At 40.3% G+C, this 26,081-nt stretch overlaps 1 protein-coding gene across 7 annotated transcripts in view; it reads left to right on the forward strand.

The window, feature by feature from the left end:
- The first annotated feature begins 4,922 nt into the window (after nucleotides 1-4,922).
- Nucleotides 4,923-26,081, forward strand: part of BEND7 (BEN domain containing 7) — an 80,749-nt gene continuing 59,590 nt past the window's right edge. For 5 of the 7 annotated variants that reach the window (XR_013758333.1, XM_079107215.1, XM_079107212.1 and 2 more), the window contains exons 1-2: nucleotides 4,923-5,126; nucleotides 7,314-7,397. Coding sequence is in view for 5 of the 7 variants with exons in the window: in XM_079107215.1 (XP_078963341.1) it covers nucleotides 5,066-5,126; nucleotides 7,314-7,397 (145 nt within the window). In the remaining 2 variants the exon portion in view is untranslated. Of the gene's footprint in view, nucleotides 5,127-7,313; nucleotides 7,398-22,010; nucleotides 22,053-26,081 lie in introns of all 7 variants that reach the window. The other 2 variants (XM_079107216.1, XM_079107214.1) reach the window with 2 other exon arrangements.

Consider the following 26,081-nt stretch of genomic DNA (forward strand, 5'->3'; position numbering starts at 1 on the left):
ATACTTAGGAAAACTAGCTTGACAGTCATTTACTAAATCCAAACATACGTATATACTATGATTCAGCAGTTCGAGTCATGAATGTATGTATGTACACACAATAAAGTACGCTTATGTTCACCAAGACTTGAAGTGTATGAGACTAACCATCGACAGTAGAATGGATAAAAAAGTGGTATACACATATAATGAAATCATGTACAGTAATGAAAAAGAATGAACTACTATCATGAATGACTCTCACAGACAAGTTAAGCAAAAGATGACAGATACAAAATAACACGTACTATATATGGTCCCTTTGATACCAAGTTCAACAACAGACAAATCCAAGCTATGGTACTATGATGATAAAAGAACTGTGGTTTCCTGGTTGGAGGTACTATGGGGAGGGGTCTCAAGGTAACCTGCTGGTGTGCTTGGAAAAGTTCTCTATCTTCACCTGAGGGAGTATACGTTTGTCTATGTAAGTAAAAGAAATTGAGGTGTCCACTTGTATTACTTACTGTATATAAGTTAGATCTGATAAGTTTTCTTTCATAAGTACAAGCTAGAGAGGAAAAAGGAAAAGAAATGTTGGGGGAACAATTGCATGAAAATTCAAGGGAGATCAGTACAAAAGAGGAAGGGGCTGGGGAGGGAAAAGAGGAAGGAAAGGGGAAATACTAGGAAATGATATTGGCTAAATTATATTGTTATCTTGCATGCATGTATAAATATGCAGAAACAAATACCACTAATATGTATTACTATAATGCACCAAGAAAAAATGTGGGAAAAAAGCTAATTTTTTTTAAATGGGAGAAAGAAAGTAAGGTTAATTGATCATTTAGAAGAATCAGGAAACTGGCTTGCCATTCTAGTTTCACTAAGAAATGGTCTCATGAAGACAGATTTTTCTGTTACAAAACTGGAACATTAATATCTCATTGGGTGATTAAGAGAATTAGATCTTGTATAAATATCCTTGAGCTCCTAAAAGAGAAGCCCCATATTATTTGTGTGGCATTCTCAAATCTCACTTTCACTTAAGTAATCTCTTATACTTTTAAAAAATTATAATCACCAAAACTAAGGAAGTAAATGAATACGGAGACATATTAGGCAAGGAACAAATTGAGAAATAGGAGCTAAGATACAGTTATCTACTTGATTGTTATATTTAAAAGTTAAAATTTATACTTATTAAATGTTTCTAAAGTATCCAGAATTATTTAGGGACTGGACCTAAGATTCATGAAAAGTTCAAGTGCAATAAAACCATTCTGCTCATTTCTTCGTTTGAGGTACTATTAATAAAAGTTAAACAATAATCAAGTTGTAATCCTATCTATGTACCATAGCATGGTTCAAATCATGGTGTTCCTCTGAGTTGTCTAACAGGAAACCATCAACTACATGTGGCTATTGAGCACTTCTAGTTTGACTAGTTTGAACTGATTTGTTCTCTAAGTGTAAAATACATACCACATATCAGTTTCAAAATTTTGTTCAAAGAATATAAAATATCTCAATATTGTCAAAATATTTATTGCAGTCAGTTAAAACATTCTTAAAATAAATTTAATCTGTTCATCTGTACTTTTTTTAATGTGGCTAATTGAAAACTTAATTACATATGACTCTGCTTTTTTCTTCTTCTTTTGCATTACTGGGGATTGAACCTAGGCACACTCTACCACTGAGCTACAATCCCCAGAACTATACATTTATTTTATTTTGAGATAGGGTCTTGCCAAGGCTGGGCTTGAACTTGCTATCCTCCTACTTCAGCCTATAGGTAGCTGGGATTATAGGTGTGAGGCACCACACTCTGCTTGCATTATTTTTCTATTGGACAGCAAATCTCTAAATAAAGATGGACATTTGCATAATGCTATTTATTTGTCTGTGAACACAGTTTTCAAAAAGAGTTCTTAGAATTAATGTCATGGTTATTGAATGTCTTCTAGTCAAATTACCTGTCTTTGTCAAAAATTAAAACCTATGTTTAATCTTTATAACCAACTGGGTTTTAGAATGGTCATATAATAAGATGTTTGGCCTGATGGATGTCATGGAATATTTGACCAGTTTTCCCTGAGCTCTAGTAACTTACGGTTCTGAGGCTTTTGGGAGCTTTGAAGTACTGAGGCAGAGAACTGACCTTCCACAGGACTTTCCAGGACATCCCAACACAAGATATTCAAACAAACAATACTCCTATGGACTGAATTGTATTCCCTCAAAATTTCAATGTTGAAGCTCTAACCCCTAATATGACAGTATTTGAAGAGGAAGTCTTTAATTCAAGGCAATTAAGGTTAAAAGAGGGTATAAGCATTGGGCCCTAATCCAACAGGTAGCCTTATAAGAGGATCTCTCTCTTTCTGTCTGCTGTGTAAGGACACACAGCAAGAAGGTGGAAGTCTGCAAACTAGGAAAAGAGACCTCATGAGAAGCTGACCCTGCTAAACCTTAATCTGGGACTTCTATTTTCTCCAGAATGATGAGACAATAAATTTGTTAAGTCGTCCAGTCTATGGTATTTTGTTAAGTTAGCCCAAGTAGACTAGTACAAACACCACTTGAAACAATCTCATTTAACATTATAATATTATGGATTTATACATTTTTGTTAGATAAAGGCATGATTATTTGCACAAAGTGGAGAGTAAGTAAATATTTCTTGATTTGAGTTCATAGGACATAACCATGGTTATGGTTCTCAGTAGACCAACTCACTCATAGACCATCTTTGGAAAACCAGGTAAAAAGGGCCAAGGAAAAATGACTTATTTTTAAATACTGCTTTTAAATGTTTTCTTGTTAACTACATCAAAACTACTCTCTTTGGTAAATGGAATTCACATTTCTACTTGAACTGAAAATGTTGTTAGTATCTTCCCTAGGGATTTGCTTCTTGGGATGAGGGCTTCAATTATTTCACCATAGTTTAAGCACAATAAAATCTCATTTTATGCTCCAAGGCAGGAACAATCCTCAGTGTTCCTCAATCAGTATAGTACTTATTAGCCTGTGGCCGTAGGGACAACATTTAAAAAGGCATCACAAAAAGAGAATGGGTCCCAGCCAAGAAAAGAAAATAGTATGATTTTGTTTCTTTAAAAAACATTCCCAACAGTTTCAGGTTTTTAAGCCTGGTTTTAAAGAAGGGGGAGGGACTAGGATAGTTGCTTTAATCACTGTTAGCATTTTAATCCATTCTATCAACTCCTGAAGATTCAAGAGGTCCAAAGAAATCTATCCAAAATTTCCTGTGTCCCATACATGTTTTGTAGGTAAAGGTCCGTGAGCTTCTAATAGGAGACAGTAACCCAAAAAGACACTCTTGTTTAAGGATTTGCTTTACTGAACTGAATGAAACTTTCTTCCTCTCACTTCCAGGCCAGGTAGAACCAGCCTCCCCATCTGCTGCTGCATGCCACCTGAGATCTCAGGATGTGCACCTATCCTGCTGCCACCACTTGGTTTGCTGCTTATTCTGTTTTTTCGATATGCTTCCAGGTATCTGTCTATGCTAGTTGCTTCCAACTTCCCCCTTCCCTGGCAGTTGCCTACTCCTGTGTCCCTGTTCAATATTAGTAGTTCTTCTCTTTGAGTGGGACCCGGGAAGGGATTCATCACACATCACATTTATTAACCCTGTTCCTCTTTTCCTGCCTTTTGAGGCCATCGGAGTTTGCCACTGTGCTAGTGGAGCAGCCCACCTCTTTATTCTTTGTATTTTGGTCTAGAAATGATCAGTTTGGCGGCAGTACTTTGAAGCATGTTAGATCATGTTGCTGTACTGCCATTCCCAGGTGCTGTAAAATTCTTTTCTAGTCCCATTCTAAAGATGTTGTGAACAAGAAATGGTGCCGTAGTGAACTCTCGCTCCCGAGAATATTACACAAAACTAATAACGGCTGTTTATGTCGATTATTTTTGCATTTTACATCAAATGGCTGAGTTCCCTGCACCTGCCATGACCAGTGCACAGGGCCATCAAGCACCCCTCCTCCTTCCACCCTCTCCAAGCCCACACTGCAAGTGCTCTGCTAGTCTACAACTCAGGAGCTTCCTTACAGTCCCCAGGATGGGGGTAAATTTAGAATCGAAGCTCACTCTTTTCTATATTCTTCCCACCAATAAATTCTAAAATCTCTTTTCGTTTCCTTGCAGAGCGCAGATGGGCAAGTTCCCCCCACCGCCTAAAACTTGCCTAAAATCCGTGAGGCTGGCCCTTTCACATCCCAGCTCTCAGGCCAGGAGTGGGCTGGCCATTGAGGGTCCACGATCCCTGGACCGTATACAAGCAGAAGATCCCCGCTGGGGAGCGGCGGAAGGCGGCCGGCAAGTGGGCTCTGTGAGCAGCCCCGAGTCCCGGGGACAGGCCGGCGGGCCCGGGCCAGGGCGCTGCGCCGCGGCCTCCGCGCCTCTTCGGGGCGCCGCGCGGCCAGGCCGGTGGCGGCGGCCCCCGGGGATGGCGACGGCCGGGCTCCGCCAGCAGGTGGCCCCGGGGTCCCGGCGGCGCCGCCCCCTCCGCCGGCGCCCCTCCTCCCGCGGGGGCGGTCAGCGCCCCGGCCGGCTCCGCACCCGCCGCCGCCCTCTCTCGGCTCGCCAGCCCGCCCGCCGCGTCCCCGGGGCCGCCGCCGCCGCCGCGTCCGCAGGCTGAGCCCAGGCGGGCCGCGGCGAGCGCCCGGCCGCTCCGACCCCCGCCGCCGCCGCCGCCGCCGCGCCCTCCCCGCCGCCGCGCCCCCGCTCGGCCCGCTCCCAACGGAAAGTTGGGCTGCGGCGGGCGGCGTTTGGAAACCGCGAGCCGGCATGAGAGCGGCTCGGGGGGGCGCCTAGGGCACCGGGAGGCGGCGCCGCACGGGGGCAACTTCTCCCGGGAGCCCGCGCCGCCGGCCCCGCGCCTGGAGCCCCCGAGCGGGCTCGCGGTGGTTCCTCCCGTCCCTCGGCCTCCCCCCGCCGATTTGAGACGCGGACCTTGGTCCCGGCGGCTCCGCGGCGGTGACACGAGCCCGCGCCGCCGCCTCAGCCTCCGCCGCCTCCTCAGCCCCGCCGCCGCCTTTCCCGCACTATGGAGTTCTCCGAGAGGAAAAGAAGCAGGAAATCCCAGAGCTTCAAACTGGTGAGCCGAGGTAAGCGGCCGGCCGCGGGAGGAAGCGCCGCGCGCCGCGCACTCGGCCCCGCGCGCCCGGCCGCCCGCGGGGTCCACGCCGGGGGCGCGCCCGCCGGACCCCCTTCTCCGTCAGAGCCCGGGGCCCGCGGCCGCTCCCGCCCGCACCGGGGAAAGTTGTGCGGGTGAGACTGGGTGTTATTTAACGTAAACAAGTCGGAGGGCACGTCAGGAAATTAGCAAACAATGACACCGGGGGGCCCGAGCCCTCCCGGGGGTGCCGCGGGGCCGGGCTGGAGCGGCCGAGGCTGCTCAGGCCGAGCGCGGACCCGCGGACCCGGGATTTGCTGTTTGTGTTTTGTTTTGCTTTTCCCCCAAAGAGAAGCGGGGAAAGACGATCGTTGTTCTTTTTAAGGAGAAAGAAGCTCATGAGGTGTCCAAGCCCCAAGCAGAATTGTTGACATCTAACATCTTTTCTAGCTGGCTGATTTGAGTTGGAAAGGTGTTTTAGACTAGCACATAACAGTGAGATGAGTCTTGTTAAAATAAAATAAAAACCAACCAGTTCCTGACCATTTAACAGGTGTACATCACACTCGGGGCTTTCTTATTGTCAGGGAAGGGGAAAGTTGAATCCAGTCTTGTTTGTGCCCAGTTACTTGTTAGAGTCTGTCTTCCTGATTTGACTCTTTAAAAAATGATGAGAACTAAAGAGAAGAGCAGACTTGAAAATATGTCAGAACGCATTGTGTCACTTTAAATAGGAGGCAGGTGGCTTTTTTTTTTCATTGTAATGTCACAAGTCCTAATATTGAGTTTAGACCCACCCTGTTTAAATACCTTTGAATCAATTCGAGGTCAAAGCCAAGGCGCAGAACCTGTCCACTTTTCCTGGGTTGTTTTATCTAACCTTGGCATCAGAGTAAAGAGCCATACAGTTGTTTTAGCAACCTGCAGAAGTCACATGTAAACTGATGGAAATTGAAGGGCAATTGCAAGTAATCAAGTTTTTCAAACTAAGCTAAACTGACTGAGATGTGGATTCAATAAAGCCCGCTTTTGGTTAGTCTGAGAATGGTTTAATTATAGACATTTTGAGGACCTGCTCATCTCTGTTTCCCCTAATTTAGTGTGGGCACTGTTAAATGAAAGAGGCCTGGAATAGTTTATTTATGCAAACTGTTTGACTCTTCTCTCTTTCTTTGTAAATGGCCCCCCCCCATAGGAGTGTTGATTACTCAGTTATTTGTACTTTAAAGTCTCTCCCTGTGACTGTCCTGTTGGTGCTTTCTGATTCATTCAGGAATATAGGCTGCTTTCTTATTTATGACCTCAGGGAGCATACCACTTTATCTTAAAAGTGAGAGTAGCTTTAAGGACAGTGTTCTGTGACATCTAAATCTTAAAAAAAAAAAAAAAATGAAATAGATGGTAAGAAGAAAACTCTAGTAATATTTGTAGGTGATGCTGCTTTGTAAGAAGATTGCCAAAGAGCAGTAGCCTCCAAACAGAGAGAAGCTTATAAAATATTATGTTTTAAACTTTGACGACATAGCAAGTTTTTCCCTTTTTTTTTCAATCGTGGGTCTGAGTCTTCTCTCTGCTTTGCAGGTGCATTTTTTAGAAAATAAGCCCTTCACATTAAATAAGGTGCAGTAGTTGAATGAGAAAGATCTACTTGTGTGAAAGAAGAAAATCTTGCTTCCTTTGAAATTATACTGCACTTGAAGCAACAAATTACTATTTTTCGTAGGTGCTTGCCTCTAAGCAGCTTGAAGACTAATTTTCTGGGTAAACTGAGAATGCCAGGTAACTCTGAAGCATACTATTGATATGCTCATAAAAATGGGTTGTGGAGATAAATTTGGAAACCTCCCCTGGTCTATGATTTGCAAGATTTTTCTTTTCCTTATAAGTATACTTGCTGTTTCAAAAGAAAAGAAACCTAATAATTGGCATCTGTGGGCAGAATTGACAATGAAGACCATGTAACCAAGCCTAGCTGTTTTCTAAGGTCAAAGTAATCAATCAGTTTTGTGGACTTCATAGTAAGCAAAGTTTTAGGGATTATATTGACTACAAATTTTATGATGAACGAGTTTTCAAAAACATTTATAAATTGTAACACAGTATGAAAGTCTAGACTTCATTGCTTATTCCTATCTTGAGGTCAATATAATTCTAATTTTTTATTGTTTTCTCACACCAGATTATCACCATGAGGTATATAAGATCTCAGAATTCAGCAACGATGTTAATGGGGAGGCCAAAGAGACACAACCCATTTTTTTAGGTAGGTTCCTATGTCAATTAATTCCTTAGTAAAACCATGTGGCCATTTGCAGTTGGGGGGAAAAAGAGATTGTGTGAGACCGGGAAATGTCTGCCATTGCTTAATGTATGACATTCTTTTCAAGACCTTTTATTTTACAGATTGCCAATATATCCCTTATTAACATTGCTAAAAGTTGTAATTTCAGACATAAATGTTTATTAGTGTCTACACACAGTGCTAATTATCACTCACTCACAGAGCCAGATGCTGACCATGCAATTTTGTCGCTCTGTGCTCACCCCATTTACATTGCATATTCTCTGGCATGCTTCACTGGCAATAGTTTGTGTAATTGGGGTATTACATCTTTGACATCTGGATAACAGAAATTCAATTTCCAGGAAGCTGCTATTTGTTTGGTTTTGCTTCTGCCTTGGGTGGGATAGAGGATTAATGTGCTGTCCTATTATAATGTCCCCTCACCTCTGTGGCCTGGTTGGTAATCCTGCCATGACAAAATTAAATTAAATCTACAGTCAGAAAGCATAAGGAAAATAAAAGTGTTACTGTTTGCCTAACCACCTCTTGATAGTGCTAGTTATCAGTGAGCATCTCCTCATTTTCCTGGCTTTGTGTTTCTTTCTTACCGATATTTCTGGTCGGGGAGAATGGCCCTCCCTTTCTCCTACCATCCTAGTTCCTGGCTCACCTCAGGGACAAGCAGAGCAAAGACAGAGTCTCCAAGACCTTCCAGCAAGTGTCGTTACTCTACAGATGAGTAGGGAGCCAAAATTGTCACCACTCGATCCACGTGTAGTTTTGGTACAAATACTGTACACAAAGTACTATGGATAAGCAGTTTGATATTTGCAGATGGTGAACCAAAACCGAAACCATTTAGGGTTTTTTTTTTTTTTCTCCATAAGAGTAAAGTGCCAATAAAATCAGGGTAGACCATGAATAGTGGCATTTGGCTTCAACTTTGACCATCTGGAATACTCTGTAACCCCGAGTAGTAGGGTGCAAGCTAGGTGCTACACAACCAGGAACATGAGAGAAAGTCGGGGCAAGACTAAGGGAGAGCAAGGGCCAGATCCCTGCTCAGACCAGTGTGATAGCCCTTCCAATTGAAACATCATGACAGCTGGAGGGTGTAGTGTGCTCTCATCAGGATCTCCCTTTTACTTTGAGGGAAAAGAAGACTGAGTTGCAAAGGGCTGAGAGGACACAAATAGATACTTAAGAGATGAAACAGGAGGGAAACATCAGTTTTTCTTCATGAGCATTGAACACTCATGGATCTCTCCTTTGAGGGAGAGAATATTACTGAGGCCAGCACTGCTCACAGCACCTGTTGACTATTGAAAGAACTAAAACCCACAAGGCTATCAAGTGAACTGCCTGGTCCAGAAAGAGAAACTCTTGGATTGTACACTTTTCCGTTCCCTTATGTGGTCAGTAGTTTCTATATTTAAGTATCATTCAAGTTAGTTTTTTGAAATAAAAGATTTATTTGTCTTCTAGTAGAAGATTTGCATTTATCATACAAATAGAATTTCCTGTCCTTGATTTAGTTCTCCTCCAGTGAAGGTCTCCCTGCAACCCCTGTTCTGTTGTGTGCTTGGAAAGTAATTTGGATGCTGGAGTGAATTGTGAGCACTAAAGAGGGATGGTTGAAGAACAGGAGGATTTCTCAGGATTCAAAGTGCTCAGGATTCAGTTAAATGTAAATTGAAGGTGGCAGACATTGCTGCTTTCCTTTTTCCTAGTTTGAGTTGAGGAGGTATAAGAATGCTAATAAATGACAAACTGGGGATGAACTTTCAAAGTGGTTGGTCAAAAAGACCTTTAACATCAAGAGACAAAAGATTCAGTAGCCCAGGAGTGTGCTGTGGGTTACTTCTAAATCTTTTGCGTTTCTGGGGAAAGTCAGATATGGTCCCCAAAGAAAATTTGTCTTTTGAGATCTTCAGAACAAATTTTGAAAAAGAGTGGAAGTGATTATATAAATATGATTTCTGCAGCAGTTGGAAATAGTTACTGATAACATCTGAAATTAGGAATTTTGTCATTGACAGCATGATTTTTGTAGATACTCTCCTTAAAACATTTAAATCAGGTTTGTCTTGTAAATTGCAAGTCTGCTTGTAATATTACTTATAGTATGAAGCTTATGACATCTAGGAGAGCTAGAGACCTAAATTCCAGAACTTTTTCATCTGTAGCAAAGTACCAACACATAGCCTCCGTGATGTCATTTAGGACTTTCTGCTTTCAGATGTATGTGTTATCTTTGACACTCTGTGTCTGTAATATTAAAGTTCATGTCCCAGGGGAAAAGAGAGTGCTCCAGAATTTGGCAGAGGTTCCCACATCAGTCTTTTCTCTGGAACATTTTTAGACTTTTAACTAAGGTAGTGCATTCAACATGTCAGGTAGCTCAAGAGTGTGAATGGCTTAAGTGCTTTGGGAATTACTCACACATTTTTAATTTGATAACAGGGTCAGAAGAGGTAACTTTATCCCATGAACATTGACTTTCTCAAACTGGCTTGATGGAACTACAGTAAAGATTCGAGTACTATCTGGGAGAAAACAATTCATTTTACCAATTCTGCTATGGTTTCATGAGAAAACACTATGAACCCAACACTTTTCTGGAATGGGAATGTGGTCAAAAAGGGATAGAACAGGACCCATGCTCTCAAGGACTAAAATCCAGTTGGTGGGGTGGGATGGGTATGCAGGACAAATTCAAGAAGCAATGTGCAACAACCACAACAGCTGCAGTTTGAGCTGGGTGTGAGAGGCTTGGAGTGGAGCGCTTTACGTGAATTATATGCTCTTCACAGGAGATCTATAATAGTCATCATCATCCCTATTTTGTAGATAAGGCTTAGAGACATAAAGGTAGCCTGACAAAGGTCTCTGTATAGGACTGCTGCAGGTAGGGTCCCAGTGCAGGTCTCCCTGAATTTGCACACCCCACCACACCACTTGTCTGGGTGAATAGTAATTAAATGACAATTGTGAACCAGGGCAAGGAGCAAAGCAGAGTTGGAAGGATCCAGTGCAGACTAGACCTTGAACTATGGGAAAGATTTGGACAGGCAGAAGATTCCTGGTGGGAAGAGTGATATGAGCCAAGACAGAATGATAAGCATCATTCTAATTAGAGAGTAAGTGGTTTACCTTATGGTTTAGAAAGTGCTTTCTCATCTATTATCTTTTAGGATTTTTATAGTTTACCCTTGAGATAGTCAGGGTACTTATCATTATTATTCCCATAATAATGGAAACTGAAGCTCAGAGCAAGGTGATTTATTCATAAATAGCAGAACTTAGAGTAAACTCAGACCTATCCAAGTTTCCCCTCTACCATGTTGAGGCAGGCAAATTCACAGATCGTTGAGGACACTTTAACTGGTAAGAGGACACTTCTTAAAAGTATTTTAATGAGGCAATTAATTTTTTATTCATAACAATATAATTATTAAATGAAGTCTTTGTATGTTGGATTTTAGTTTAGATTTTCTATTATATTGCATAAATTTGAAATGTTTTTTCTTTTTCAGGTGTTCAAATATCATATATTTATTCATTCAACAAATATTTATTGAGCTCCAATTATATATATGCCACGTCTGTTTTAGTTGTTCTTTTTAATATTCAGTTCAGTTATACAGCTTTCAGTGGATGAAGCACACGGTGTGGTATCCATGCCAATTGAGCAGGGTTGAGATCTGTGGGTTTTTAAATCTCTTTTCAGTGACTTTCTTGATGACTGTCCCACCAGGGTCCTCAGAATCTCCCCAAAGAGGACACACAGAAAATTCCTACATAAGTTTACAAATTATGGATTTTGCCCCTAATGTCGTGTAATGTTCCTGGAGAATGGGGCACAGCCGTGTGTGGAACATGGGCACTCTTCACCTGGGGTCTGGTGGCCTGGAGTTCACCTCAGTTCTTGCCTGGTCTCAAAGGGCTAGAGCTGGACCCTCCTCCCAAGAGGCATGCTGCCTCATCTGTGGCAAGAGTATACAAGTGGGACCCAACCTTGAATAGTGAAAAGTTAAGGGAGCCAAGAGAGGGGAAAAGAAAGAACCCCTGAAATTCCATCATTTGGAAACCAGTGTTTCACCTCTGTTCTCTTCTTAGAAGCTCCATCATCATTACTATAGTCTCAAAGTGTTCTATGTCCCTCTCCTTTTTCTTGCCAGTTCTCTCCCTTTTTGATGGTGGACTGAAAGGAACAGAACACTAGGAATGTCTCTTAGGGTTAGGAATGTGGCCAAGGTGGGGTATCATTTATCAAGAACTTGCTGCATGCTAAGAACTAGGCTAAGAACTTTGTAAATGTCGTTCCATTAATTGTCCTGAGAAAGGTATTGTCATTCTCTTTCGTAGATGAAAAATTTGAGTTAACTAAGTTGCTTAGTAGCAGAGCCATGATACAAACCAGCGTCTTTCTCTCATAACCACATCACATGCTTTGTTCAGTGCACTCCCATGTGGAACCCCCAGCACAGTGGATGTAAGGAGAACAAAGCTGCTCCAAGAAGGGCTGAGGAAGGCCGGAGGTGTGACTTAGTGGTAGAGCGCTTGCCTAGCATGTACGAGGCCCTGGGTTCACCACCAATAAAGAAGAAGAGAAAAAAAGACAGACTGAGGAGACCCACAGATTCTTACATACATCACACATTCCTCTGCAGGCCTCTGCAGCTTGTTAGGGTGCCCTCAGTCACTATTTAAAAACCCCCAATTGATGGTTTCCAAGGTTGCATACAGTGCCAAAAATATCTTCTTATACTTTGTCCAAAAAATGGCTTCAAAAACAACTGCAGACAAGCAAAGTTTAGAGAACGTCTTAGAAAACTTAAGCACCAATGGCTTCTTTAAATATATGTGTGAATATAGAAATGTTTTGAAGATGTGAATATGGATTTTATCACTCTTTTTTATTACTCGTTGCCTAAAGTTGGGGAGGCATTTGTAGTTAGGCTCCCCTCAATACTTTGATGTGTCACGTGCACACTATTGCAGTTATACCAGGAGGTAGGTGTTGTTATCTAGCTCATGTTTTGCAAATGGGACTCTAAGGTCAGAAATGAAAGTGATTTGCCCAAGGCCACATAGTACTTCAGAATGAGAATGCATAGGGTTTTTCATGAGTGTTGCTTTGCTTTCTTAATTTTGTTTTTGTTTTGTGGCACTTGGGATTGAGCCCAGACATACCCTGAAATTGAGATACAAGCCCCCCTTTTTAAATTTTTTTTTATCTTGAGACAGGGTCTCATTAAGTTGCCCAGGTTGGCCTCAAACTTTTTTTTTTTTTTTTTTTCTTTGCGGTGCTGGGTATTGAACTCAGGGCCTTGTGCTTGTGAGGCAAGCACTCTACCCACTGAGCTATATCCCCTTCTGGCCTCAAACTTTTGATCCTTCTGCCTCAGCCTCCTGAGTAGCTGTGATTACAGGCATGTGCCAGGTGCCTGTATTGTGTTGGCTTTCATATGTGAGTTTCTCTCCTTTTTTGATCTTTTCTAGATTTGTAAAGTATCTCAAGTATGTCTCACAAATCAACATCAGAAATCCCAAAGTCTGTGCTACTTTAGTATATATTACAAAAGCCCCCTTTCACCTGGGCAAGTTGTGCTTGCTAGGGAGCAGAGTGGTTAAGGGGAGGAGATTCCCTGGAAGTAGGAGGCAGGGGAGACTCAGGTAGGGTCAGACTGTGGCTACTAAATGCTCAGTGAAGGGATGCAAACTTGAGTCTAGAGTCCATGAAAAATTTATAGCACAGTAGAGAAAAGTCAGATTGAGAAGCAGAAAACTTGGTTTGATCTCAAATTATTAGCTAATAACACCTTGGACAAAACTCTTGAAGAGTTTTCTTTACCTTCTATAGTAGAATTATGTTGTTCAGACCATCAGATTCTTCTATAGCACATAGAAAATCCAATATAGGAAAGGACTTTTTCAAACTAGAAAACACTGTATTCTTATCTTTGTTATCCCCATTTTTGTCTCCTTCCAAATTAGAAGTACACTTCAGTACTGAATAATAACATCACTCTTTTCTGGCACTTACTATGTGCAGCCTAATATTTACTTACTTTTCTGCCTGACCTTATTGTGTTCCAGGTCACCCTGCATATCCTCCTCCACCCCATCTTAACCATTGCCACATTGAATCCTGCCTGTTTATTTGCACCATCTCTCCTCATTTGTCCTAATGCAGATCGTCAGATCCTAGAGGGCAAGTGTGGCCTGGATTCTTTTTTGGGTCTTCAGGAGCACCTAGCACAGTGCTATGTTTATAATCATACTCAGCTGATATATGTTTAAATATTTGTTTCTTAAATATGTGAATATGTTTGGTGCTGTCATACTAGTCTGCGAAGATTCATCTTAAAATGTACTACCATAGTGGGACTTTAGAGAGATTTGGTGAGCCAAACTAAAATATATCTCATAGAATTTGAAGATTTTGTAACATACTAGAGTAGAAATTTGGGATTTCTGATGATGACTTATAACATACAACTTGAAATTTTTACAAATCTAGAAAAGCTCAAAAAAGGAGAGAAACTCACATAAAAACACCAACACAGGTGAAAAACCACGTGTTCTGTTCACTTTGTATTGGGTTGTGATACTGGTACAGTATTATAGAGGTGCCTAAGATTGTGCTGACCATCTGAAAATGAGTGTTGACATTGTCTATTCCTAGGAGTCTACATGAGACAAGTTTTTCAATCTTAAGAAAATAAAGCCATGCATTAGAGAATGCCAGCAAACCTTAAGGACTGTCACATTTCTGAGGGAACAGAGCCCTACATACAGCTGCTCAAGTTGTACCTACCCATGGTGCCCAGCAAGGGGTGAATGGGGCTGACATCCAGCCTGCATTGATTTACCAAGGCAGTGGCAGCATTTGTGTTGAGGAAAATTTGTTTATTTGTTTCTCAGGAAAGCTTGGTGTAGTTTAGCAACTGCCCCATATGGGAAAAGTGTGATATGTTGTGATATTTTATGTTTCTACACTGATCATGACCAAGTCATTAAAAAAAAAAAAAAAAAAATCCCCAAAAGGCAAAATCCAAGGAGATCTATTGACAATTTAGCCTTTTTTTGGTTCCCTTGGGAATATGATTTTATTTTGGAAGAAAATAATGTAGCCATCTATAAGATAAAATAAAGATTTTGGAACAGTGTGTTTTGCATCTCAAAGTTAAAAATAGACCTAGAACATTGACACAGTAAGGCTGTTTTCCTTATAAGTAACAGATTATTGGAGGGAACACAATCTGAGAAGGGATGCGTTGGCAATAGCAGGCAGAGCTGGCCTGGGGACACAGAAGCCCAAACATATAGCAGTTGATCTAGGGGGCGCCTTTAGGCTCCTTCCAGTTTTGCATACAATTTGGGTTGCTCTTTTGCCTGAAATTCTTCATCATCTAATGCTTTCATGTTAAGACCTGAAATCCTTAGCATGACAGCCAGGGCCTTGTATGAGCTGTCACCTGTCTGATTCTTGCAGTTTTTTCCTGACCCATTCTGTCTCACCTTCCAGACTCAGCCATACCAGATCAGTTTGCATTCCTCCAATGGCCCTGCTTCCTGACATTTTAGACCACGTACTTTCTCACCTCAGTGACTGCATAAATGTACTTGGAATTCCACATTTGCCACCCATTCCTCCCTTTTTGCCTGGCTCTCTCTCCTCCCTTGAGACTCTAAGTTGATGCTCCTCCTCCAGGTAGCCTACAGATTTCCCCCTCCCCTTCTGCAGTATGCTGTGCCTATCCCTGTCAAAGCAAAGGCATTATTAGTTTACTTACATACATCCCCCACTGGATTATAAACTCTCTAAAGATCATCACTGTGTCCCCACTGCCCAGCAGTATGCTAATCACATAACAACCAATAAATGCTTGATGAATGAAAGAGGAAACTGATTTTAAATTTAACAAAAAGTGCAGTCAACCAATTGGAAACTTTATTATTCAGCTTTTACCTCTAAATTCTCATCCTTGCTCAACTGGTGGAATTTCATACATCTTTCTTATTTGAACCCCATATATCAGGAGTGAAAGATGTCAACACAAACAATGGAGTTACTTTTAACTGTGTATACTTTCTATTAAGTTAATAAGAGCCCCCTCTTTAATCTCTACCTCTGAAATAGGATGCACTACCATTCTCCTGTGTGTAGACTGGCCTTCACCCACCAGGGCCTTGCAGACTCACATTGCACCATACAGAGGCACCCGTGGAACATTGCAATGCTGTGGCCTTGGCACATCCACTGCTGGTCTCTTGGGCTAGAGTGACCTCTAGTACCTGTTTGCATGGTCCTCCTTTATTTATCCATCCAGGCTCAGCTTGAGTTCGTTCAGGGCAAAACTTCTGGATCTAAATTTTTAAATATAAATATTCTTTTTTTTATTGTAAACAAATGGGATACTTGTTGTTTCTCTGTTTGTACATGGAGTGGAGACATACCATTTGTGTAATCATAAATTTACATAGGGTAATGTTGTTTGATTCATTCTGTTATTTTTTACTGTTTTTTTTACTGTTGCTAATCAGTAATCTCTGAAGGGGGCCACCTTTGCATACGTGGTCTGCCATTGCTAAAAACTTCATGTGGTAGATATAGCTGTGTTCCATTGTCATCAGCTGAAAACCCTTCCTTTGTGTCTATTCCTTGTTTGTCTGTCTTATGAATGAGAGGCGATGATGATCCAATTCAACCACAAGGCCATGACTAGAAGAGATCAAGGGCACATTCCATTGATGGTCAGGTTGCTGTGCCTCCTTTCTATACAAAGGGCAGCTTATTATACAAAGGGCAGCTTATTTACATGTGTATTTTATAATATATTTTAAAATCATTAAAAAGTTTAGACAAATTTTCTTTAGTATTCTAGACAATCAGTATCCTTGTAAATAAGAATCTATAAAATTGTTCTCTTAGTATTACATTTTTCAAACATGTACAAATATACTGTGTGATTTGAGTTCCAAGGGTTTTACAGTGTTTTTTACTTGGAAATCAAATTTTATATCTGAAAGGTTAATGGAGAAAACTAATTATGCTATCTGCTAACCAAATGTGTGATGAGACATTTGTCTCTGTAATTAACAGCAAGGAACTTTTATAGTTTCATAAAATCGAATGCTACATAGAGTATTCTGTGAGCATTTGTTTGGATGAGGTGTCCAAAACAGAGATGTTTATGGATGATATAAAGTCGAACTGAAATGTAATGCAGGTGTCTGTGCATCTTATAACATTTCTCATTGTTGAAATGGAAGCCAGAAGATTAATAACTTTACTTTGTCATGATAAAATAAGTAATGTGTTCTTGGAACAGTAGTATGGTACATAAGTTACTCAGTAATTCCAAGAATTTATTCTGTTCCAGGAATAATATCCTTAACAATTTATTTTTACAGAAAAGGTTGATGCAACATAACAGACTATGAAGTTGCTTGTATGGTTAATGGAATTATATCTCAAATATGACTTTACACCTACATATAAAATGTGAAGAACCCCACCAAAATGCAAGGTTAAGGCGCAACTTAAAAGTAAAAAGTCAGGAGAAACCGAAGATAAGGTTCTTCTGTTAACATTAACTCATTCTCATTGCACATATATAATTTTTTCGATTACAACAAGACTTTAATGGGTACCTTAATATGCATTGCATGAAATAAGGTAGGGAGTTGCTGCTACAGGACTGTTAGCTTAGCATTTCTCCACCATCTCAGTGTTCCTTTTTGAACTCCTGAAGGGCCTGGTGTTGGTGGAGATGTGTGGCCCCATCTGGCTCAGATTCCCCAGGTTTACTTTGGTCATTCTGGGAAAGCAGCTTAGTCTCCTTATTGTCAGCTATTCCCACCTATCATATTTGATGAACTGGGAAGAAAATATGGATGAGATATATTTGTGGGGAAAGCTTTCATACGAAGAAACAAATAAATAGTGGCCTCTGCTTGCCACCACCTTGTATACTCCATGGAGAAAAGGTGAATTTCTTCCAAAGATGCTTCAGATTTGGGTTTACTTCTTGTAAATCAGTATTGTTGTCGTTTCCAGCTTTCCTCAGTGGTATCAAATCTGTTTCTAGAATCAATTTACTTTTGTATTCAGTTTGCATATATCTATTGACTAGCCCCTAGTGCTAGGCTAGGAGATTTTAAAACCCACTAGGTTGTAATAAAGGAAAATAAGGATTCCACAGGAACTTACAACAGGGACCTCACAGATATGGGGATTTAAGGAACATAACCTTTGAGAAAACGACATTTAGCATGAGACCTGAAGGCAGAGTATAGGAACAGCATCTTTGGAGGCCAGAATGTGAGGGCTTTCCTGAACAACTGAAAGACCTTCGTTATATCTAAAGCAGAAGGCCCTCTGGCTATACATGACAGTCACTAATTAGATTCTGACTGAATTGTTCTGAAGGGAGGCCTGGGCATTCGTATTTCTTTCCTTTTTTTTTTTTTTTAATTGCCCTTGTGATTCTAATGTGCAGTCAGACTTGAAAACTACTACTATAGAATAAGGGGGAGATATGCAGGTGCCAAGGCTGGAGAATTGGGCAAGGAGGCCAAAGAGCCATGTTAGGGAGTCGGGGCTCTGTCCTAAGGCTATTGGCATTCCAAGGAAGCACATAATATAATTAGATTTGCATTTTGAAAGATACTCTAGCTTCTGGTAGAATTGATTGCAGTGGAGTGATACTGAAGGCTTTTGGTAGTAGCCCCATCAAAGTGATAATGGGAACTGGGTGTTGATAGAAAGAAGTGGGAAGTTTCTAAAGTAATTTAAAAGTTATAAGAAACAAGACTAAATGATTGTCAGAGAAAGGGATTTAACTCCCAGGTTTCTGTTTTAAACAGCTGAGTTGGTGCCATTTACTAAGGTTTGGGGATGGGATGGTCACTCAAAATACATTTTTAGATATGATTTTAGGGTTGATTTGAGATGTCCAAGTGAAGCTGCCCAATAGGTAATTGAGTGTATGTGTTTGGGGTCTCAAAATGAGGTCTGGGCAGAGTTCTTGCATACAGGTGGTCACTCAAGCCGGGAGGCAGGATTAGTGGATCCAGAAAGAATGTGGAGGGCAAGAAGATGCCTAGTGTAGTGTCCTCAAAATCTCGGACTGCCAGGTGTGGTGGTGTGTATCTATAATCCCAGTGACTCGGGAGACTGAAGCAGGAGGCTCGCAAGTTTGAGGCCAACCTGTGCAACTTAGTGAGACGCTTTCTCAAAAATAAAAAAATAAAAAGAAAGAAAAAGAAAGTGCTGGGGATGCAGTTCAGTGGTAGAGTGTTCCTGGGTTCAATCCCCAGTACTGAAAAACAGCAAAACAAAATCAAAAACAAAACCTAGGACACTGAAGGCAATATTTTGCATATCACTTGTAATCTATAAACAGTTCATGATATCAGTTTAGTGGATTGTCACCAATACTGCAACAACAGCCATACTAATAACAATAAAGAAATGCAATAGAAAGTATTGTATGCAAGAAGGATGAATTCATGGCTGGGCACTGTGGCTCAAGCCTTTAATCCCAGTCACTCAGGAAGCTGAGGCACGAGGATTACAATTCCAGACCTTAGGAACTTAGTAAGGCCCTAAACAACTTAGTGAGACCCTATTGCCAAATGAAAAATAAAAAGGGCTGGGAATGTAGCTCAGTGGTTAAGCACCCCTAGGTTCCATCCCTGGTACCCTCCTGCCACTGAAAAAGATAAATTCACGAAACTTTTGTTACAGCTATGTGCATGGTATCCATATATTTATGTGTGTTCCAGGTCATCTGTGTTGTGAATCATAGTCAGAAAAGTTTGTAAGCCACTGATTTAAACTACTGTTGCTTGGGATTTCCCACTAGTCTCTCTCAGGGAAGGCTGCCACTCTCGAGGTACCTTTGAGTCCAAAGTTATCCAAGTTCCTTTTGATCTTTGGAAGAAAAGGGTGCTAGCAAATGTGACTCATTATTTATCATGATTAACATTATTTACATTGAAGATGAAACTGTGCAATGGCATGCACATTTATTTAACTTACAATATTTTTAAAAATTTAAATGACTGAAGAAATGTAATACAGCCAGTATTTAATCAGTTCTTGTATAACTGGTCCATGATGTCGATATGCAAATTAGCATCTCCAGAAGAAGGAGAGATTTGCACTTCTGTTTTAGGGCTGTTAGGAGTTTACTGTACAGTAGATCAGAAGATCAGCATTTCAAATTATACTGAAAAGGTAAACAGTAAATTATGAATATTTTATCTCTTACTGAATAAAGGCGAGATTTTGGCTATATTACTATAAGAATTCAGAAACAGCTTTTAATCTATAATCTTGTTATATTTTTCCTATGAATATCACCAGCCTTTGAAGAGTTTTGCCTTAGAATCATGAACAAAAATAAATTCATATTCCACTTTACCCAAGTTTTGATCTTTGGTTTGCAGAACTAACAGGATTTACAATGAACCAAGTTTCCAATTTAAAAGGAAACTTATGACCTTTGTTTTTCTTAGTTTGCAGTAGTGAAACTGAGTCAGAATTCACAAAGATGAGTTGCTGTAATAAGTTCATCACTGCCTCCGTGTGTACTTAATTAACTAGGTGATTAAGGTGCTAAGCAGTTCAAAAAACACTCATTTCATGCCATGGCAGTTCCCTGAACTCACCACAACTTGATTGTCTCCTGAATGGAGCCCCTGCTGCCTTTCAGCTAGTTACTTGAGCAGATTTGATAAGAGTAGTGAAGCACATGGATCTAGGAGCCTGATGCATCCAGTTCAGATCTCTAAATGCACATGTGTTTCCTCCTTGGTAAAATGTATGCACCAGAGTTGGGTACTCTTAGGTGTTCTCAGAATTAAGTGTAGGCAGAGTGCTTGCCAGAGGGTCTTTGACGTAGTAAGTAGCTAGGTAGCTTTAGCCTTCCCCCGCCAAATATATCCAAAATTCTTTTGCGTATGTGGTACTAGGGAATGAACCCAAGGGTGTTCTACTGCTGGGTTACAACACAGCCCTATTTATTTATTTATTTATTTATTTATTTATTCATGGTGGTGCTAGGGATTGAACCCAGGGCCTTGTACATGTGAGGCAAGCACTCTACCAACTGAGCTATATCCCCAGCCCTTTTATTTATTTTTTTATTATGATACAGGGTCTAAGTTGCTGAGACTGGCCTCAAAATTGCAATCTTCCTGCTTCAGCCTCCCAAGGAGCTGGGATTACAGGCGTGCATCACTGTATTTAACCATCCAAATTCTTTTTTAAAAACACACAACTTATAATGACTTTGAAGAGAAGATCCTAGGCATGTATTCCAGTGGTTGCAGAATATGCTACATCTCAGCATCCTTTCATAGATTTCTTTCCTGTTCTCTCTAGCCATCTGTTGGTCATACCTGCCCAACTTCATCAAGTTGGTTTTATATCCATACTGTCAGTACTGTCAGTACCAGTTGTTTTATACTTAGCTTTAAAAAAAAGTAATATATATTCATTTCAAAACCATATTCAAAGTTAAGATTTGTGAAGTTGAAAACAAGGTGTGTGAGCTAAAAAGTTTAATTTCCCTTCTTAATCACACTCTCAGTGTTAATGACATTATTTATAAAATATGTTGTGTATGTATGTATTACAAAAAGAGAAAATGAAATTAAACTTTATAATGCTTTGCAACTTTTTCACTTAACTGAATTTGCATTTATTTCACTTACATTGAGGTTCTAGTTTAAGCCAGGCAGACTTATACCCAGGTATGCCGTAGTGGAGAATAAAATAACCATGATATCAGCTTTCATATACTTTCAAATTATCATGCCAGAGTCTGTTTCACTCTTTATAGATATATAACGATGCACTGTAATTTCATTCTACTAGTAGAATGATCATTTATCTAATGCTCTATTGGCAAAGGTTGGGGGTGTTTCCAGGTTTCCCTAGTAAGATGCTGCTGCAGTGAGTATCCTTGTACATATGTCATGGGAACATTCAGTGAATATCCTTGTACATATGTCATGGGAACTTGTTGGAGTATTGCTGTAGGATAAATTCCTATAAATGCAATCACCAAATTCCACTCCAAAAGGTTTTGCCAGATTACATGCCTATCCATAGCATATGAGTGTGACTATAACCCTGTATCTTCACCAAAATGGATCTTATAAATCTATAGTGTTTGTCATATTAATTTTCATTACATTAATAATCAGGAACGTAAGGGTTATCATTTATTTGTTGATCACTTAATTCTCTTATGAATTACATGTTTGTGTCCTCTGCCTAATTTTCCATTGTTTTAGTATTTCTTGTTGTTATTTATAAGACCTCTTCCATGTATTTGGGTTTTTAACTGATTCGATTATTCTTGAACACTCCTCAAAGCGGTAGTTTCATTCCTAGTCATGTTAATGGAGGAAAGAATATACTCATCAGAGGAAGATTGAGCAACCACGCTTTATTTATTAAAAATAAAACTTCATTTTCCACAATATAAGAATATTTGAGGGAGAGGTAAATAGATAACCTCTGGATTATCTGGCTAGTTCTAATTGTGTTATATCATTCTCTTACAGAAAACCTTCATTGATTTCCTGTCACTTGCAGAAAAAGTCAAGGTCCTTCTGTTTTTGACTTTTCACCATTCATTGCCTTCTCTCCAGCTAAGTTAGCTTACTCCCTCTGCCCACTTGGTTTTTCTCTGCCCTCAGGCCTTCTTCAGTGCTCTTCCCTCCTTCCTCCTCCCCAGAGTGTCCATGGAAAGAGTAGCACCTTTTATTGGTCTCCTCAGATCTGACATCTTCATGAAACTGTATATAAACTTCCCAGTTTAAGATGATCTGCTCCTCTCCTTAACTCTTGAAACACTTGTACCTCATGACCTCTGAGGCATTTGTCATAGATTATCATGGTTTTATCCTTTTCATCATGGATACTGAAAGTGTATTCCTAGGGAGTGCGGCTGGTGACAGTGCAAAGCTGACTGACAACCACCGGCCCTCCCCTCTGTCATGGCCCAGCCTACCCTCCCACTGCCCTGTGCTTTTTCATTTGGCAGATGTGTAACTGTGGGTACCCAGAGTTGTTTAGGGTTTGTGGGGAAACTGCTCATCTTGGTGGGTGGCTGCTGTTTTAAAATTAAACACAGAAACAGTATAGTATAATACTTGCATTTGCTTTTTAAGATAAAGCATAAGAACATCAAAGAAAATTATTGTTGCTAATTTTCTTCCTGGGACTTTGCCCCATGCATCTCATAGATATTTATTCTCCTTTGTCCTTCGATGTTTTTCGAGAGGAAAGTTGGAAACAGCATGACGCCCACCTTAAACAGCTGTTTTTTTGCTTCATTTTGTCTTCCTTTGCTCATTTAGGCCCTTTCCTAGACTTGTTTGTGCATTCATCTTGTCTCCCATGCTGGACTGTAAGCTCCTGAAGGAAAGAGACTCCTATCTTACATTTATTTTTTGTGGGGGTCACACAGGTTTCATATTTAGTAGTAGTATAATAAACATTTGTTGAATGGGTGCATGAACTTGATATATCTAAATAGGTTTGAAAGGAACTCAATTGTCCTCTAAATATAGATGCTCTGGGCTGCTTAATTATTTCTCACCTACAATTTGCAGTGTAATAGGGTCCACAAATATGGCAACATAATTGCCGTCTAGATGTTTCTTTTCATAATATTGCAGTCAACCAATTAAATGATTCCATAGCCACTTCTTTTCCTCTTTCCTTCCTAGTGGCATTTAGACTATGTTGTATGGAGCCCTTGAAATTCTTGAATATATTCCAAGGACAGTTTCAGGAATCTGGGTTCTGGCACACCCTCTCTAACAGAGGTTTGCTCTTATTTATTGGGGTTTCACTAAGATCGCATCTGAAAAAAGGGTTCACAGGGCTGGGGTTTGTAGCTCAGTGGTAGAGCACTTGCCTGGCATGTGTTTTGCCTGGGTTTGATCCTCAGCACTACATATAAAGAAATAAATAAAGGTCCATTGACAACTAAAAATATATTTGAAAGAAAAAAGGGTTCACTTGGAAAACTGTTGATCTGTTTCATGGACTGCTGCTTTTCAGACCATCTTTTGCCGAGTTAGAATCCCAGTCTTGCATGTTGCTTGTAAACATGGCCGCTATCACTGAAGGCTGTCAGTTGGGACCTTAAAACATCAGTATAGGTCTGGAATTGATGTGTCAACTTCAGGTCCTCCTTTAGCACAGAGGTCCTTCACATTCCTTTTCTTCTAACTCATTGGGATTTGTGAAGAAAGCTGTACCCTGGGCTTGAAGGGCCCTGTGTCCTTTTTCTTGCCCTTTCCTCATTGCTATCATTTAACAAGCTATAGCTCAGTTTTTCCTACAACATGGCCAGCTTCTGCTGATTTTTGAGAGGAAATATTGTAGACCATATAGCATAATCCTGGTCCTCTTATTATTTCCCACTGATAAACTCAACTTCTTTCTGTTTACCTTAACATGCCATTATCTGATAAACTCAAGGAGTTGTAATGTGTTCTTTTGAAAAGTACACTCACAGCTTTATGCAACCACCACTGTCCAGTTTCAGAACATTTTCATCATCACCAACAGAAAACATTGTCACCTCTTGTGCAGACACTTCTGTACTCTGATGCTAGCTTTTATGAACTGGAAGGGCAATTCTTAAGGCCATCTGTTGCCTACTCTCCAGCTGGAAACTACATTTTCAATCTGTTTTCTCTTTGTCGGTAAAGAACAATGTCCTACTCATAATACTCCATAGAATATTTCAAGATAATTAAATCACTCAATAGCCATTTATTTCTTAGTGAAACAACTCAACTTCTTTTACTTTACCTTGTTCCTTTAATCACTTTTGTTGGAATTTTCATTTTCTCAAGTTTCTCCATGACCTCTTTAAAATAGGACAAAACTAGTCATGATGGTATGATAAAAATTTGACTAATGCTGAGTGTAAAGCAAAGCTTGTACCCCAGTTCTTTACAATTCCATCAGTCCATTCTACTAAGATAAGTCCCTTAGCATGGTACCCCAGGGAAGTGCTTTGATATTGGATCAGGCAGAATGAGGAGTGATGCTTATAACTTGCCTCAGGATTGGGAGTTTTAGAAGGATAGATTTGACTCACCTTGCCATCTTGGAAACAAACGAAGCATAGCTCTTAATATTTAAATGCATGTTTTTAGCCCTCTGCACTTTAGGTGAATTAACGGTCTAAGCTCCCTGGGAGGCATCCTCTGGTTCCTGGAATTGTTAGTGACCCTTAGAGGCTTACTCAATCCAGAGGGGTTGAACCAGTTAAGGGAGTACTGCTTCATGGTCAACTATGTACCCCACAGTTGCATTTCCAAGTATTGATTGTTATTCAGGTTTTCTTTATCAAAACAAAACTCATGGGGCTGGGGTGCACCTCAGTGGTAGAATATGTGCTTAGCATGTAGGTTCAGTCCCCAGTACCATACACAAAATAGTGAGGCTCATTGTATCGCCATGGCTCTTTCTTTTTCTGATTCTTTGACAACTGTAGTGGTCACCTGAGCTGGAAACCTTGGAATTATCTTTCATTGATTCTTCTTCCCCACTCCCATCCACCCATCCCCACTAACTAATCACCATGCCCATTTGATTAAACTCCTTCCAAGTCGTCTTTTTATTTTCTCTCCACTCCTGCTCCCCTCATAAATCCTGATAAAGATTGTCATTGCCAGGTAGATTATTGAGTAATATTCTACTGAATTTCTGTCCCCACACCAGTTTTTGTCAGAACTGCTTTTGTAAAGGATGTATCTGATCATAGTGCAAAATACTCATGCAGGGGAGCTGCAGGGAAAGCAGCATCCTCTGGGAAGAGTTGTGTTTTAGCCCAAGGAAAGAAGCAGAAAGTGTGTGCAAATGGTAGGGCAATCTACTAACTAGTTTCCAGGCACATGGTTAAAAGAGATAAGGGTCAATAGGCTGGGGAGAATAAGGTTCATTTTTCAAAGCAACAGATCAATATAAAGGGATTTGGGTAAAAGATATTGGGAGATTTGGAGGAGAGTACCTTTCAGTTTGTACCTGATGATCTTTGTATCTCTGAAACATGGAAAGTGCTCAGTGAATGTATGTTGAATAATTTATTTCTGGTACCTTTTCATTCTTTCCTGTTGATATATTGTTTGTTTATTACCTTAGTGTTACACTTATTCTACTGATCTTCACTCTGTATTTAATAAGTCATTTCTTTCATATTACTTAAGAAAGGTTTATGGAATGCCTGCTGTACATCAACACCAGGTCATTTGTAGGGCAAGGAAACAGTGACTGTTCTTCATGCATCTTCGTAACAAGAAAGCACATATAGACAGATGTACAATGTTTATGTACAACCACACTCTGTATGTTGTATGCTACCATCTCATTCTTTCATCACCCTAGACTGTGAATAGTCAGGTCCCTGGTAGTGACCAAGTGAAAGAAGACTGTATCTTGCCATCATACTTATCACATGGTTCAAAACTATATATCATAGAAATTCTTTTTGTAAAGGAAAATGATCTAATATGATATTGGAATTTAGTGAAGAGTAGAATTCAGCCTCCATTCTTTTCTAGACCTTGTCCATGGAGTATGGGTACTAAACTCCAAGAATAATTCAGTCA

This window comes from Sciurus vulgaris, assembly GCF_902686455.1.
Source record: "Sciurus vulgaris genome assembly, chromosome: 12".
In the NCBI taxonomy this organism is placed as follows: Eukaryota; Metazoa; Chordata; class Mammalia; order Rodentia; family Sciuridae; genus Sciurus; species Sciurus vulgaris.